This window comes from Telmatherina bonti (genome assembly GCF_933228915.1).
Source record: "Telmatherina bonti genome assembly, chromosome: 19".
In the NCBI taxonomy this organism is placed as follows: Eukaryota; Metazoa; Chordata; class Actinopteri; order Atheriniformes; family Telmatherinidae; genus Telmatherina; species Telmatherina bonti.
The window spans coordinates 6,275,941-6,291,945 of NC_136617.1; the positions used below are offsets into that span (position 1 = coordinate 6,275,941).

The 16,005-nt window shown below is 45.6% G+C and overlaps 1 protein-coding gene across 7 annotated transcripts in view; it reads right to left on the bottom strand.

The window, feature by feature from the left end:
- Window positions 1-1,499: 1,499 nt before the first annotated feature.
- Window positions 1,500-16,005, bottom strand: part of pleca (plectin a) — a 131,271-nt gene continuing 116,765 nt past the window's right edge. For all 7 annotated transcript variants that reach the window (XM_079258655.1, XM_079258654.1, XM_079258653.1 and 4 more), the window contains 3 exons: window positions 11,675-15,022; window positions 2,401-9,280; window positions 1,500-2,309 (listed from right to left, as the gene is read on the bottom strand). In XM_079258655.1, the coding sequence (XP_079114781.1) occupies window positions 3,080-9,280; window positions 11,675-15,022 (9,549 nt within the window). In that variant the 3' untranslated portion in view covers window positions 1,500-2,309; window positions 2,401-3,079. The remainder of the gene's footprint in view (window positions 2,310-2,400; window positions 9,281-11,674; window positions 15,023-16,005) is intronic.

A 16,005-nucleotide genomic window follows, 5' to 3' on the forward strand; every position in this document is an offset into this window, starting at 1 on the left:
CCAGACTTCTTTGGACTGGGAGGCATCTGGTAAGAACCATTACATGATGGGGACCTGGATTGTGGACAGACCAGCCAGCATTGCAGATCTTTGATGGGAGAAATGAAACTAAATAAGTCCAGCAACAAGTCCAAAAACCTGTTTTTTAACTGTATGCGGGTCAGATTAAGATTCTTGGACGGTATGGGAGTCGGATTGGGGCTCTGGGACGGTATGGGGGTTGAATCTGGGTTCTCAGAAGGTATGCAGGTTGGATTGGGTGCTATGACTGTATGGGGTTTATTTCGGGGTTCTGAGATGGTATGGGGTTTGTATCGGGGTTCTGAGATGGTATGCAGGTTGGATCGGGGTTCTGAGAAGGTATGTGGGTTTGGATCGGGGTTCTGAGACGATATGGGGGTTTGGATCGGGGTTCTGAGACGATATGGGGTTTGGATCGGGGTTCTGAGACGATATGGGGGTTTGGATCGGGGTTCTGAGACGATATGGGGGTTTGGATCGGGGTTCTGAGACGATATGGGGTTTGGATCGGGGTTCTGAGACGATATGTGGGTTTGGATCGGGGTTCTGAGACGATATGGGGGTTTGGATCGGGGTTCTGAGACGATATGGGGTTTGGATCGGGGTTCTGAGACGATATGGGGGTTTGGATCGGGGTTCTGAGACGATATGGGGTTTGGATCGGGGTTCTGAGACGATATGGGGGTTTGGATCGGGGTTCTGAGACGATATGGGGTTTGGATCGGGGTTCTGAGACGATATGGGGTTTGGATCGGGGTTCTGAGACGATATGGGGGTTTGGATCGGGGTTCTGAGACGATATGGGGTTTGGATCGGGGTTCTGAGACGATATGGGGTTTGGATCGGGGTTCTGAGACGATATGGGGGTTTGGATCGGGGTTCTGAGACGATATGGGGTTTGGATCGGGGTTCTGAGACGATATGGGGGTTTGGATCGGGGTTCTGAGACGATATGGGGTTTGGATCGGGGTTCTGAGACGATATGGGGGTTTGGATCGGGGTTCTGAGACGATATGGGGTTTGGATCGGGGTTCTGAGACGATATGGGGTTTGGATCGGGGTTCTGAGACGATATGGGGGTTTGGATCGGGGTTCTGAGACGATATGGGGTTTGGATCGGGGTTCTGAGACGATATGGGGGTTTGGATCGGGGTTCTGAGACGATATGGGGTTTGGATCGGGGTTCTGAGACGATATGGGGTTTGGATCGGGGTTCTGAGACGATATGGGGGTTTGGATCGGGGTTCTGAGACGATATGGGGTTTGGATCGGGGTTCTGAGACGATATGGGGGTTTGGATCGGGGTTCTGAGACGATATGGGGGTTTGAATCGGGGTTCTGAGACGATATGGGGTTTGGATCGGGGTTCTGAGACGATATGGGGTTTGGATCGGGGTTCTGAGACGATATGGGGGTTGGATCGGGGTTCTGAGACGATATGGGGGTCTGGTCATTGTTTCAAAATGAACAAGCAAGTAAACTTTTAATCTCTGTTTATTTACATTGTATAAGGTGTTACAATAAAATTCCTCATCACCCTTATTATAAATACACCGTTTTAAAGTAGGTTTGATGACCCTCACTAACATACATCCTTCAAACCTTCTGGAAAAAAATAAAAGAAAAAAAGCATTAATGGATAAAACCACTTAATTCTTGCATCTTTCATGTTAATAAATCATGCAAAATAGAAATAAAGTATTAAAATAAAATGATGCAGGTGTTGCTTTACAAAGAAAAAAAAACGAGTTTATGTAGTGTAAAATACAAACACTGTGTGTGATGCAAAGCTTAAAGATCTTTCTGAAGGAAATATTAATTCTTGGCTTTTAGAAGTAGTGTGCTATATTAGCTTTACAGTGATTATACTGACAGAAGGGAACAAAATGGATGAATAATGTCAAATTTAGCTGCTAAATATTCAAACTACACATTTTAGCCTGGTGTGGGTTTTAGAGTTGCTGACATGTAATCCAACAGCAAAACAGCTGACCTGATAATCAAGATATTACAGGTAGCATTGCTTTTTCTGTCATTTTACAGTTAAATTCCCCCACCTCCTGTAAAACTCCCAGTACAGAGTGAAAAAGTGTCCTGCAGGCACTTACAAAGTTTGGTTTTGGTCTTTAAAATGCTTCACTCTTAAAAGAATACGAGCAGAAAAGCTGATGATTAAGTACGTCTTAGTCCTGTCTCATAAAATCTTTGATTACAGTCATGATTTGAGTCCAGTTTATACCAAGTGTCTCTGGGTAAAGAGCTGGAGGGACATGGACGCTGAAGGCAATCTGAAACACAAAATCAACATAAAACAAAAACATTAATGTGCAAAATTTCAATCAACTAACTCAGAAGATATTTGAAAATATCACTAAGTACCTCTTAAAGTGTCCAACGAAGCAGCGGTTTGCATGTCCACAAGGTGTTAATATTCAGTTGCAGAGTCTTTCCATTTGAGGGAGTTTGCTCTTTGTTCATTTGACAGGATGCACTTGCTGCTCTAGCTGCAGGTGTTGATGAGTCACAACTGGGATGAGGCTGCATTCATGTACTGGGAGAGTATATGTGGCAGTGCAGTCCAGGAGAGAAAAGATCTTGAAGCTAAGCATTCTTGTTACTGTTAATATTTACGAGACTCTGTATTCTGCTCTGCAGAGTGGCTATTTTTCCTCAACATTCAGAAATATACACATGCAGAGAAATTTGATTTTGTACATCCAATTTGGTTCTCTTTGTGGTCTGGTATACATAAATGTGTTTTTATGGAACAATAAATGCTTGCAATATAGAACCTAAACAATCAAAATGTCACGTACAATGGAAACATTTGTGCTGGATACTGGGAGTAAAACTGCTGTTAATACGAGATGCTTACAGTACACAATCAGCAATCTGATGAGGCAGCATAAACCAGACTAAAACTAATAAAATGATTTTAGTAGAAAATTAATTATGAAAAGTCTTGTAACAGCCCCATGCAGAGCAGAATAAAGGAAGTCTTTATTCCACAGAGAGTTAGGCATCTGGTGAGCATTGGTTTTAAAGCAGGACCTTCAGCTCAGTATCGCCGGCTGTAGCTCGGTGAACCGTAGGAGGAAGACGAAAAGGTTGTGGTGAAGCTAGACCCTGTGGCATCGAAGCTGCCTCTTCTGGAACCAGACCTAGAACCGGTTCTTGACCCAGAACGTGAACCGGTGGCAGAACCAGAGCCGCTGATGCTGTAGGGACTGTAAAGGCCTTTGCTTGACTGGGACGATGCTTCAAGTAGTCGCAGACCAGTTCCTTCCTCTATCATACTTCTTTCCATGGCGTCCTTGTAGGAGATCTTGAGCTTGGTTTTAGGGCATGTGAGGTATTTTGAATATGCACTAACATCTCGCAGCTTTTGTGCTGTACGTGCATCTAAGGTGCCCTTCCTCACAGCCTCATCGATAGGGACTCGGCCCGTAACTTCTGGATCAATCAACCCACCAGTGAGATACTGAACCTCTAGGAATCGCTGTCCGGCTTCGTAGTAAAGCCAGCCTTTCTTCAGAGCTTGGGCTGCTGACATTTTGGTTTTAGTTCTAGGATCTTCAAATCCATTGTATGCCTTCTGGGCTAAACTGATGCGATCCACCATTATTTTATCCACAAGCCCTTTATTCATTGCATCCGCTAAAAAGAATTTCTCCCCCGTGTTTGGGTCAATAATGCCTCCTGTGCAGGCCTGGGCTTCCAGCAACCTCTGACCAGTTATATTGTCCACTAGGTTTCTGTGAATGGCCTCTGTGACTGACACCTTCTCCAGAGTTTCTGTGTCCAAAATTCCAGCCACAGGCCCGGTTTCCTCTGTTGGGTCATTCCATGTGGTTGCTGGTGTTTTGATCGAAGGTATAGGGCTCATTGTGTAAGAGGAAGAAGAGCCGAAGGAGGAAGACCGGGATCTGCTACCGCTCATGTTTCCAGACAGCATGTCTGCAAATTCTGTGATGGACAGTGTACCTGCTCGGTACTGATCTAGGGTCGCCTTGCCAATTAGGCCTCTTGAGATTGCATCGTCAATATCATACTGCCGACCAGACCTCCTGTCAATAATCATAGATTTCACGATTCCATCAGCTGAGGTGATTGTAATTTCCTCCCATTCACATTCCTGCTCTGAAAGCTCTATATAGGTCTGGTGGTCGATAAGCCCCTTTTGATATGCCTCGTACACAGACATCTCTTTACCCGACTCGGGATCGACAATGACTACCCTTCGCTTGCGAACTGAAGACTTAGATGATGTCTTCCTCTCGCGTTTCTTTTCCTTCAGAAGCAGAAGACGGAGACCGGTTTCAGGGTCAGTCATGCATCTTTCTATCAGCTGCAGGTAGGTGAGGTTTTCCTCTGTGTTGGGGTCAAAGAAGCCTTTTGTGTCATCAGAGGGGTCAGTGAGGATCTCATTCATTTCTTCGTCAAACAGACCACGTTCATACGCTGTTTCAACTGGCAAACGGTGGCTCTCCTCAGGATCAATGATTCCACCAGTGGCAATCTGAGCCTCTAACAGACGGATGCCATGGTCTTTCAGAATTAGTCCCTTTTTCATGGCTTGAAAAAGAGAGATAACCTTGCCAGAATAAGGATCCCTGTAGCCTGTGACAGCTCGTTCAGCTGAAAGGAGCTTGTCTTTAAACTCTGGGCCAACAATTCCCATTTTTACAGCTTCGGTGACATTCAGCTTCAGGTTTTTAATAGGATCAATAACATAACCTGTCGCAGCTTGAGCCTCAAGGAGCTCAAAAGCAGTACCTGGTCTGATCATGTTCTTCTTCATTGCTTGGTAAATGGACAGGCGATCCTTGCTGGATTCTACATAGACACCAGCAATACAGCTAGTGCCCTCAAGGTAGTTCTTCAGGTTTCTGCTGACCTCCTCAACTGAGATGGTACCTTCAGTGAGTTCATTGTATGTCTTTTGGTCAATAATCTGTGACCGCAGCAGCTCATCCACTGTAATTTGCTTTCTGAGACCCTTAAAGAGAAGCCTTCTGTCGGCCAGCGAAAGCAACCGCAAACCACTTGCTTTATCGATTCTGCACCGTTTCAACAGCTGGGCGTAGGTCTGCTTTTCATCAGTTGTTGGATCAGTGTAACCTTGCACATCCGCAGTAGGCTCGGTTATTCTGTCCAGAGTCTCCTTGTTGATGTATCCACGCTGCGTAGCGACATCTGTAGGGAGATGGAAGTAATATTCCGGATCCATCAGCCCTCCGGTGGCATTCTGGGCTTCCAACAGCCTCAAGGCATAATCCTCTGGAACCAGGTCTTTTTTCATTGCCTGGAAGAGAGAAATCACTTTCCCACTGTACGGATCTTTGTAACCTGTAACTGCTCGCTCAGCAGAGAGAAGTTTATCGTGCAGTTCAGGACCCACAAGCCCTTTGCGAACAGCTTCATCAACTGTCAGAAGCTCATCTTTCATAGGATCAATCATGAACCCAGTTGCTGCTTGGGCCTCAAGGAGTTTCAAAGCAACTTCAGGCTGCATCTGTCCCATCTTCATGGCCTGGTAAATGCTGATCTTTGAAGGGCTGTCTGACATTATGCCAGCAATACATCCAGTGCCAAAGAGGTACTGTTTCACCGAAGGCATTTCCATCACCTCACGAATAGTCATTTTCTCTTGTTTCAGAAGGTTGTATGATTCCAAGTCGATAATTCGAGCGCTGTACAGGTCTTCAATGGTAACTCTTCTCCTGATGATATCACATGACATGCTCTGCTCTGACTTTAGAGTTTCCCTTTGTTCAATGATTTCAATGATGATGATCATCATTCTTTCTTTAGTGATTTGTCCCAAACGATACTGCTCCAAAATGCGGCGCTTTTCCTCGTCTGGAAGCATATTTGAGTTCATGATCTCCCATATGGTCATAGTCTTTCCTGCAAAGCCCTTAAGCGGAATTTCAATTTGGGCATTCGACAGGTCATTTTTGGCTTGCTCCTCTGTGTACTCGTATGATTTCTCAACTGGAGCCGAAGTTTGGACCTTTGACAGAGGCAAGTAGCAGAGACCAGTGTTGGGATCCCTTCTGCACTTGTCCAGAAGCTGTTTATATGTAACACTTTCATTGGTGTTGGGATTTGTGAAACCTTTAACATCACCTGAAGGTTCGTTGAAGGATTTGGACATCTGCTTACTGAGATAGCCACGCTGAACTGCCACATCATTGGGAATGCGATGGCTACTGACTGGATCAATGATTCCTCCTGTTGCAAACTGAGCCTCCAGAAGAGGAATAGCATGCTCTCTTAAGACAAGCTCTTTCTTCATGGCTTGGAAAAGAGAAATCTTATTGCCTGTGTATGGATCTTTGTATCCCGTCACTGCTTTTTCAGCCGACAGGAGTTTCTCATGAAGCTCTGGGCCAACAACCTCAACCTTCACAGCATCGTCCACAGAATATTTCAGGTTTTTGACTGGATCAGTGATGAAACCGGTTCCGGCTTGAGCCTCAAGAAGAGCAAGTCCAGTGTTATGTTGCAAGATATTATTCTTCATTGCTTGATATATGCTGAACTTTTCATCTGAATCTTCCATGGCGACACCATCAATGCAATCCGTGCCCTGCAGGTACTTCCTTACTTTATCTGTTTTACTGATATCTTTGGGCATCTTTTTACCCTGCTGGAGTTGATCGAATGTTGCCTTATCAATGATGTTGGAATCAAGCAATGAGCTAGCAGTGACTGGTGCTCTGATGCCCTCAAAGCAGGCCTCTTCCTTCGTCTTATCCTCCTTTTCTTCAACCATAGTTATCACCATCTTTATCAACTTTTCAATTGTTACATATCCCATTCTGTACTGGCGAATCACCTCCAATCGTTGTTCCTCAGTGATGTATTCAGAGTGTATGATCTCCCAAATAGTGACTTTTCTCCCCTTGAAAGGTCCATATTCCAGCTCCATGGTTGCTTCATTCAGGGCCTCTTTTGTTTTTGCCTCTGTGATCTGTTTGTCTTCTTTTGGCTTTGGAGCCTTCTTTGAAAGGGGAAGCAACGGGAGTCCGGTTTCCTTGTCTGTCACACATTGTTTCATGAGCTGTGCATAGGTTGCATCCTTCTGTGAGTCTGGATCATAAAATACTTTTGTTTCATCTGTGTTTTTGTTCAAGGTCTTGCTGATTTCTTCATCAAAATATCCTTGCTTGCAGGCAACCTCGTGTGGGATACGACAGCTTTTAACAGGATCAACAACTCCACCTGTTGCAAGTTGTGCTTCTAGAAGACGGATTCCGTGTTCTCTTTTAACAAGGCCTTTGTTCATGGCTTCAAAAAGAGACACATTTTTCCCGGTGTATGGATCTCTGTAACCGCTAATGGCTCTCTCCGCTGATAGGAGGCGTTCATGCAGTTCTGGTCCAACAAGACCCGACTTAACAGCTTCATCAACAGGGATCCTCTCATTTTTGACAGGATCAATCATAAACCCTGTTGCAGCCTGAGCTTCAAGTAAATTTACTGCAATTTCTGGAGAGAGCAACTCCTTTTTCATGGCTTGATAGAAAGGCATTTTCTCTTTGGTTGGTTCGTACAACAGTCCAGCAATGCTGGGCACTCCTTGCAGAGCCTTCTTCACAGATTCCATCTCAGAGACTTCTTTGACAGAAATCTTTCCATTGCTCAGTTTGTTAAACAAGTCTTTGTTTATGATCTTGGAGTCCAGCAGGTCATTGGCAGAGACTGGAGCTCTCAAACCACTGAACATATTCCCACTGTTCTTCTCCTTGTCCTCCACAACAGTGATGACAATTTTAATGATCTTTTCCACAGTGATTTTGCCGGTCTTATACTGTCGAATCAGTTCCTTTCTTTGCTCTTCGGTGAAATATTCAGAGTTTATGACCTCCCAGATGGTGACGGTTTTTCCTTTGAATCTTCCAAATGGAACATCAACGTTTGATTTGCTGAATACCTCTTTTGTCTCCAAATCTGTGTAGGTTCTCTCGCTTTGAGCTGCTTTGTCCGTCACTGGTAAAATCATCAGACCGGTATCAGAGTCCTTGGTGCATTTCTCCAGTAACTGTTTGTAGGTGAGTTGCTCCTGAGTGCTGGGATCAGTGAATAATTTGCAGTCATCGCTGGGGTCGTTGAGTTTCTTGTTCATGTCAGCATTAAACTGACCTTGCTTGTAGGCCGTTTGGAGAGGCACTCTGTGACTATTGATGGGGTCAATAATACCACCAGTTGCAAGCTGTACATCGAGGAATTTAGTTCCCTGATCATTCTCAATAAGTCCCTTCTTCATGGCCTCAAACAGGGAAATTTTGGCTCCAGTGTATGGATCTTTAAAGCCAGTGGCTGCTCGTTCTGCAGATAACATCTTGTCATGGAGTTCAGGGCCGATTAACTGCTCCTTAACAGCCTCATCCACAGAGAGAAGTTTATTTTTCAGGGGATCAACAATGAAACCCGAAGCTGCTTGAGCTTCTAGTAGCATTGTAGCAGTGTTTGGAGTGATCTTCTTCTCTGTCATGGCCTGATAGATACTCATCTTCTCTTTGGATGGAATCAAGACACCTCCAACACAGCTCTGGCCCTTAAGACATGATCTGATCTTCTCAGTCTTTTCAAGGTCTTGCACCGAGGCTTTGCCCTTTTTCAGTTTGTCAAATTCCTTCTTGGTCAGGACACCGATGTCATGAAGCCTTTCAGCAGGAACCTTCTCTCTAATTCCATCAAAGGCCATTGGGGATTCTCCACCTTTCTTCACTCCATCCACTTCAACTGAGCCATTCAGAACTTTCTTTGTGGTTCCCACCATTGTCATGGCGACCAGTTGCTCTTCAGGAACCTTGTCGGTCTGAACTTCAGTTTCTTTTGTTTTGGATGCGCCTTGTTTGGAAGCAACTTCAAGACTCTGCAGCTTTTCTCTGAGCTTTGTATTCTCCTCTCCCAAGAGTTTTTCTTGTTCAAGTCTTTTCTTTTCCAGAACTTCCATCTCTTTCTGCTTGTTCTTCATCTCCGCCTCGGCCTGCTTCTGCTTCTTAACGGCTTCATCCATGACAGCCTGGAGCTTCTTCCTCTCCTCTTCCATAAGTTTGCACTGACGTTCCTGTTCTTCTTTGAGGGCTTTGGCCTTTTGCACTTCATCCTCAAACTGTTTCTCCAGCTTTTTCTTCTCATCTTCAACAGCCTTTTCTCTTTTCAGCAACAGCTCCTTCTCAGTGTGGAAGGACTTCTGAAGTATGGCCTTCTGTTGCTCAATCTGCTCTTGCTGGGCATTTGCCATCTATTTTGAAAAAAAGGAAGGGAAATGATTGTTAAAATTTATTTTAATGTTATTATTAAAAGCAATAATTTTAATTCTTGCCGACTTTCTTTGCAATAGATTGATGAATAGATCACTCAATCTTATATCTTTACCCCCTATATGAAGCTAAAGCCAGTACCCACTTAGTTTAACTTAGCATCGTAACCGGAAACTGTGAAAGACCCTGAAGGATGATGGATGAAAGTAGGATTTTGATGATGAAATATGACCAACAGGAAACAAAATCTTTACGACTAAAAACGGTGCTCCCACGTTTGCTGGATGCAGAAGACAGACGCATCTCCTCCGTTGGTTACTCATATGATTCAGTCTGTAAAGGAGTCGAGTGATCCATGACATTGAAAACGGAGCAATACCGCCAGAAACCACTGGCAGTGTTGAGTTGTGTAGCTGACATGCAACCAGAGAAAAAGAAGAACAGGAAGACGATGACGCAGAAACCACCTAATAAAAAGCACGCAAAGAAGACGCAGAAAAAGTTGAGATTAGCAACAAAATAAGAAAAAAAACTTTGTGGTTTTCTTCTTCTGGTGTTTTTGGATGGTAAACAACTTTACAGGGTTCATTACTGCCATAGCATAGAAGTAAACACTGAACTAAGGAATGCCCTCTACTGGATGAACTGACCTAAAAGACGCATGGAAGTATGAGGACAGCGACGTATGACAACATCTGAAATGAACGTCCATGTCTGTCTATGTAAGCCAGCAGAAATGGGCCTGAACGAAGACCGAAGATGACCAACATCCGTGTTTGAAGTTCATGATCCTGAGAGTGACTGCTCCTTTTGCCAAACAAGCTAAATATATTGTGTGGAATTTGAACAAACAAACAAACAAACATATCCAGATGGGGTGTGCGCATCCTCAGGCCGACCCTTCAGGAAGGGCGCAGCAATCAGACGTCTGAGCGAGAGGCAAATCAGCAACGTGTCATTTTCAGTCTCTTATCCCTCATAATCTAAATGACTTTCTCATAACCTTCATGCTGCCAGTCAGCCTTTTCAGTTTTTATCATCATACAGTCTGCAGACACCGAATCAGCTGCTGCAACCACGATAATTATATGAAGCTGATAAGTAAGAGAAACTACACAAGAAAGTTTTGCAGGAATTTCATTACGTTTTGTTTAGATTTTAGTGAATAAGACATTCAAATAGAGTGGAATAAAATAAAAAAAATGAACATTTTTTCATGAAATTGTGCTGGAATAACCAGAAGAAATTGGGTTTAGATACCTGAATGTAATCGCAAAACAGTCACTGCTGTGTTAATGCAACCGTGCGCTCCCACGCGTTACCTGATGGTCACACATCATCAGCTTTACTTCATGTTTCTGATCCAAACATGCAGAATGATACTTTCCCAGAGTTCTGCATCACAGTGGAGGTAAGATGTTGTGTAAGCGGTGCCACATTGTGGTGAAAAACAAATTAAAGGCATTTTTCTGCACCATGTTGCCAGTAAGCTTCTTTTTTTAACGACAGCGTTTCTCTAGAACTTTAGAATTCCAACAGTGCACATATAGTACCTCTTTCACATCATTAAAGGACAAAACATCCTACTGTACCCCAAAACTGCCATAAAAACAGTGCAAATTAAATTCTGTTTACTTCTTTTTTTTTTAATATGAAATCAATCAAACTCTAGTCTTAATCAAAAATACAATCTAATCTACAGATAATATATATTAAATGTCATTATTTAGATTATTCTAACACTTTATAAGTCACGTTAATCACATTATGTCACTGTTTTTATAAAAAAAAACAAAGCATCTAATTAGTTACTTATGCTTCATATGAGTTGGATGGACTTTGGGGTTATGTACAGATGCAAATAAATTTAATAATTAATTTAAATTAATTATTAATTATTATTATCATTATATAAATTAATTATTTATTTATTAAATTAATTTAATTAAAAAATGTTTTATGCTTTTTTTTTATTCATTTAAGACTGATGAGAAGATTTAAACAAATCCCTGGAAAGTAACTACTTTCTAGTTGGTTTTCTGGCATGAAAATGGTGACATTATGTGCTGAAATTGGCGCATAAAGAGTTAAAATATTCTGAACAATGACACATTTGGTTGTTATGATCAGAGCTGACGGTGACTGAGTGAAGAAAAAACGGATGTTTTTACAGCAGAGAGGACGTTTTTGTCCTCCAGCGGCCTGAATGTGTGGTAAACTGCTACGACTACGAGGCTCAGCGCTAGTGACGAAGATTTTCATGCAGATTGCATAAAATGTGCAATTTTCCATGAAGAGTGTTGTTATCACGGTTAGTGTGTTTAAATGAGAGGATTGTGTAGATGGTAAACGGATGTTGGTTCAGGTCACGATACCTGCTGCGATTTTTTCTGAAGCTCCTCTGCGTCTCGCTTCAGCTTCTCTCTCTCTGTCTCCAGGTCGCTGATGGCTTTCTTCAAGTCATCGGCTTCCCGCGTGCTCTGCAGCCTCTGCGTCTCCAGCTTCTGCACCACCACCTCCGTCGTCTGCTTTTCCGTCTGCTCGAGCCGAGCTTTAGCATCCTCGGCTTGCTTCCTGAACGACTTGGCCTGCTCTTCGGCTTTGGCCTGAGCGTCGCTGAGCTCCTTTACTTTCAGTTTCAGCTTCTCGGCCTCGGCGGAAGCTTCCAGCTGCCTCTTCCGCTCGGCCTCCAGGGACTTTTGGAAGCCCTCCGTCTCCTTGTCGAGGCGCTGCTGGATCTGCTGCTTGTCCTCCTGGAGTTTCTTAGCCTGTTCCTGCGCCTGGTCCTTCAGCTTCTGGAGCTCCTCTGCTTCAGCGCGGAGCTTTGTGGCCTCCTGAATGGCTTGCATCTTCTCCTTCAGCATCTTCTCGGCGAGCGCCCTCTGTTCGGCCAAGTCGTCCTCGGCGACCTGCCGCTGTCTGGCTGCTTCTCCAGCCTCCACGCTGAGCCGAGCGGCTTCCTCTGCCAGCTTCTTCATCTTCTCTGCCTCGTCCAGGAGGAATTTCTGGGTGTTGTCTTTGTCTTTCTGCATGAGGCGCCGGTTTTCTTCCTCAATCTGGAGTTTGATTTTGAGGAGCTGGTCCATCTGGGCCTTGACTTTGGACAGCTCGTCCTCCACCTGTGCCTTCTGCTTGACGGCATCGTTGACTTGTCCTTTAACCCGCTGCAGCTCAGCATCCAGCAGCGCTCTCTGCTTATCGGTCTCGTCCAGCTGCAGCTTGACCTTAGCCAGCTCCTTCTCCACCTGAGACTTCTGCTTCAGGGCTTGTTCGGCCTCTTTCTTGTGTTTGGCCATGTCTGCGTCGGCCTGCTGCTTCTGCTTCAGAGCCGCCTCCTCGGCCGCCGCCCGCCTGGAGGCCTCCTCCTGCGCCTCCTTCCTCAGCCTCTCCGCGTCTTTCTGCGCTTCGGCCTGCTTGGCGGCTTCTTCTTCTGCAGCTTTTTTCTGCTTTTCGGCCTCGTCTGCTTTCTGACGCAGCAAAGCGGCCTCTTTTTCCGCCTTGGCCTTGGCCTTCTCCGCAGCTTCCGCCAGCTTTTTGGCATTCTTGAACTCGTCTTTCAGCTTCTCCTGAGCCAGGACGTCCTCTCTGTTCTTGGAGAGGACGTCTTGTGCTTTCTGCTCGTCAGCACTGCATTTCTGCGCCGCCTCCTTGGCCAGGACAACCTGCTTCTCGGCTTCCTTCTCAGCCTGCTCTTTCTGCTTGTTTGCCTCGGCGGCTTTCTTTTTCAGCCTTTCGACTTCTTCCTGGGCGGCTTTGCACTGCCGAGCCGCTTCTTCTTCTGCTGCGGCGATCCTCTTCACCTTCTCCTCGGCTTCTTTCCTCTTCTTCTCCTCCTCGGCAGCGAGTTTCTTCAGCTTGTCTGCCTCCTGTTCGGCTTTCAGTTTGCTCTTCTGGGTCTCGTCTGCGACGCCCTTCAGCTTCTTTAGCTCCGCCTCCAGATCCGACTTCTCCTTCGACGCTTTCTCAAAGTTGATCCTGATGACGTGGATCTCCTCTTCGACCAGCTTCTTCTGCCTCAGAGTCTCCTCCACTACGGTCTTCTGTCTCTCCAGCTCGGAGACGGAGGAGCTCTTCAGATGCGTGATCTTCTCCTGGATCTCCTGCTTGTGCTGAGCAGCCTGGTCCTCCAGCAGCTTCCTCTGATAGGCCTCGTCCTCGGCTTTCCTCTTCAGCCTCTCGTTCTCCGCTTCTTTGGCTTTCAGAGCGATCTCCGCTTCGGTCTTCAGGCGAGTTGCCTCGTTGATGGCGGCCAGTTTCTCCTTGAGGATTTTCTCGGCCTCCGCTCGCTGCTGGGCCGCCTCTTCCTCGGCGACCTGCCGCTGCCTCTTGGCCTCTTCGGCGACCGAGCGCAGCCGAGCGGCTTCCTCGGCGAGCTGCTTCATCTTCGCGGCCTCCGACTCCAGGCGCTGTTGGCTCTTTTCCGTTTTGGACAGCGTCTCCTTCTCGGCTTGGATCTTCAGCTGCAGAAGCGCGTCCATCTCGGCCCGGACTTTGGCCAGCTCGTCTTCCAGCTGCTTCCTTTGCTTCTCAGCGCCGCTCACCTCGTTCTTCAGCCGCTGGAGCTCGTTATCCAGCAGGCTCCTCTGCTGCGCGGCGTGCTCGAAGTCGGCCTTTAAGCGGATGCATTCCTGCTCGGCGGACAGCTTCTGCTGAGCGACCTGCTCTGCGAACTTCCTCTGTTTCTCCAGCTCCTCCTCTGCGTTTTCCTTCTGCCTCAGCGCCGCCTCCTCAGCTTTCGCCCTCTTCTTGGCGTCTCGCTCGGCTTCGACCTTCTGCCGCTCTGCGTCCTCCTGAGCCTGACTCTTCCTCTGAGCCTCCTCCTCGGCTCGCAGCCTCAGGCGGAGAGCCTCGTTGGCCTTCTGCCTCCACGTCTCCAGCTCCTTCTCTGCCTGCTCCCTGGCCTTGTTGGCTTCTTCTTGCTGTTTCCGGAGTTGTCCAGCCTCCTCCTGCAGCTGGAGGACGGTTCCCTGCTCCTTTCTGAGCGACTGCTCCAGCGCCGTTGCCTTCTGGCTGAATGACGTGGATCTGGCCTGCAGCTCTGTGGCGGCGCTCTTCTGCGCCACCTCCTCCACCACCTGGATGTGCCTCAGCTTCTCCTCCTCCGCCTGCCTCATGCGCCTCTCCGCCTCCTCGGCTTGCAGTTTGAACCTCTGCAGCTCGTCCAGAGCTTTCTGTTTCTGCTTGGCCGCCTCTTTCTCCGCCTCGGATTTACGCTTCAGCTCGTCTTCGGCGTTCTTCTTCTTCTGCGTCTCCTCCGCCACCTGCTTGCGGAGCCTCTCCGCCTCGTCCTGAGCAGCTTTCCTGAGCTTCTCGGCCTCGCCAGCTTTGTCTCGCAGCTTCTGCAGTTCCGTCTCAGCCGTGGATTTCTGCTTGACGGTCGTCTCCAGCTGAACCCGGATGATGTGGATCTCCTCCTCGATCTTGGAGCGACTGAGCAGCGCCTCCTCCAGCTGCTGGCTCTTGGACTTGATCTCCTGCTCCGACAGGGTCTTCAGCTGCTGCAGCTCCTGCTGGATGTTCTGCTTCTGCTTCTCGGCGTCCACCGCCACGTCGTGCCTCTGGTTGGCCTCTGCCGTCATCTTCAGCTTCAGCTCGGTGGCTTCTCGCTCCGCTTTGGCCACAGATTGGGCCTGAACTTCAGCCAGCTGTCTCTGCTTCTCTAACTCAGCCTGAATCTCCGCCATTTTCCGCCTCTCCTCTTCTTTTAGTATTTCAGAAGCTTTCTGTATTAGTAGAAGCAAAGAGGGAGTAAAGGGGATTGAGAGAAGGTTAGAGGTGTTAGATAATAACAACTACATCTAAATAACACATGTAAGTACATACAAATGTAGATACATGATAAAGTTACGCTGCTACAGGAGATTATCTGCATGTGGTTTTAGGAAATGCTTCTCATGTAAATGTGTGGTACAAACAACATGTTCTGCTTTCATGCATTGGAGTTATTTTCATTTATTTGCATTTTATATGATCTAAGTAACAATATAAGCAAACTGCAAATGATGTGTGAATAAAGCAGAATATTTTACAGTTTTATTATCTTCCAGGTGGGATTTAGTTTGTTCTGACAACCCCTGCAGGGAGTTTGTATCGCGTTTCAGTCAGGTGGAAAAGTTCAGCGTGTTTGATTACAAAAAAAAAAAAAAGCAGCTTTTTATGAAATGCACAAAAACAGAAGAATCAGAAGCAGGCAGGGAGAAAAACAGCATGCAAAACGGACGAGCAGCAAATATGAAACGTTTTTATACAGATATTAAATGGAGTTTTATTTATATAAGCAGTCAACAAAGTGACGCAGCAAACAGCAGAATCAGTTTGGGTTAAAACATAAAATCTGCGTCTCATGAAGACATGAAGCTGATTCAGCAGGAATCACAAGGAAGGTTCGACATTTTAGAAACATTTCATGATTAAATTACTCCTTTTATACAAATAAAAACTTCCTAATTTTATACAGAAATTAACTGAAAGGAAAGGATCAGTTTTAGGTGTTCTGATTATTTTTAAGATAAGAATAGAAACACTTGTTATAACTTAAGTTAGAAAGATAAATAGGCAGATAAAAATTCACTAAAAGTTTTGAAAATACAAATAAAAATAATAAAATATAAATTAAAATAATTTAAAAATAATCAGTAAAACATAAAATTGAATAATTAAAGCACAAACAGCAAAAAAAAATACTTTAGATTTAAATTTTTTTCTC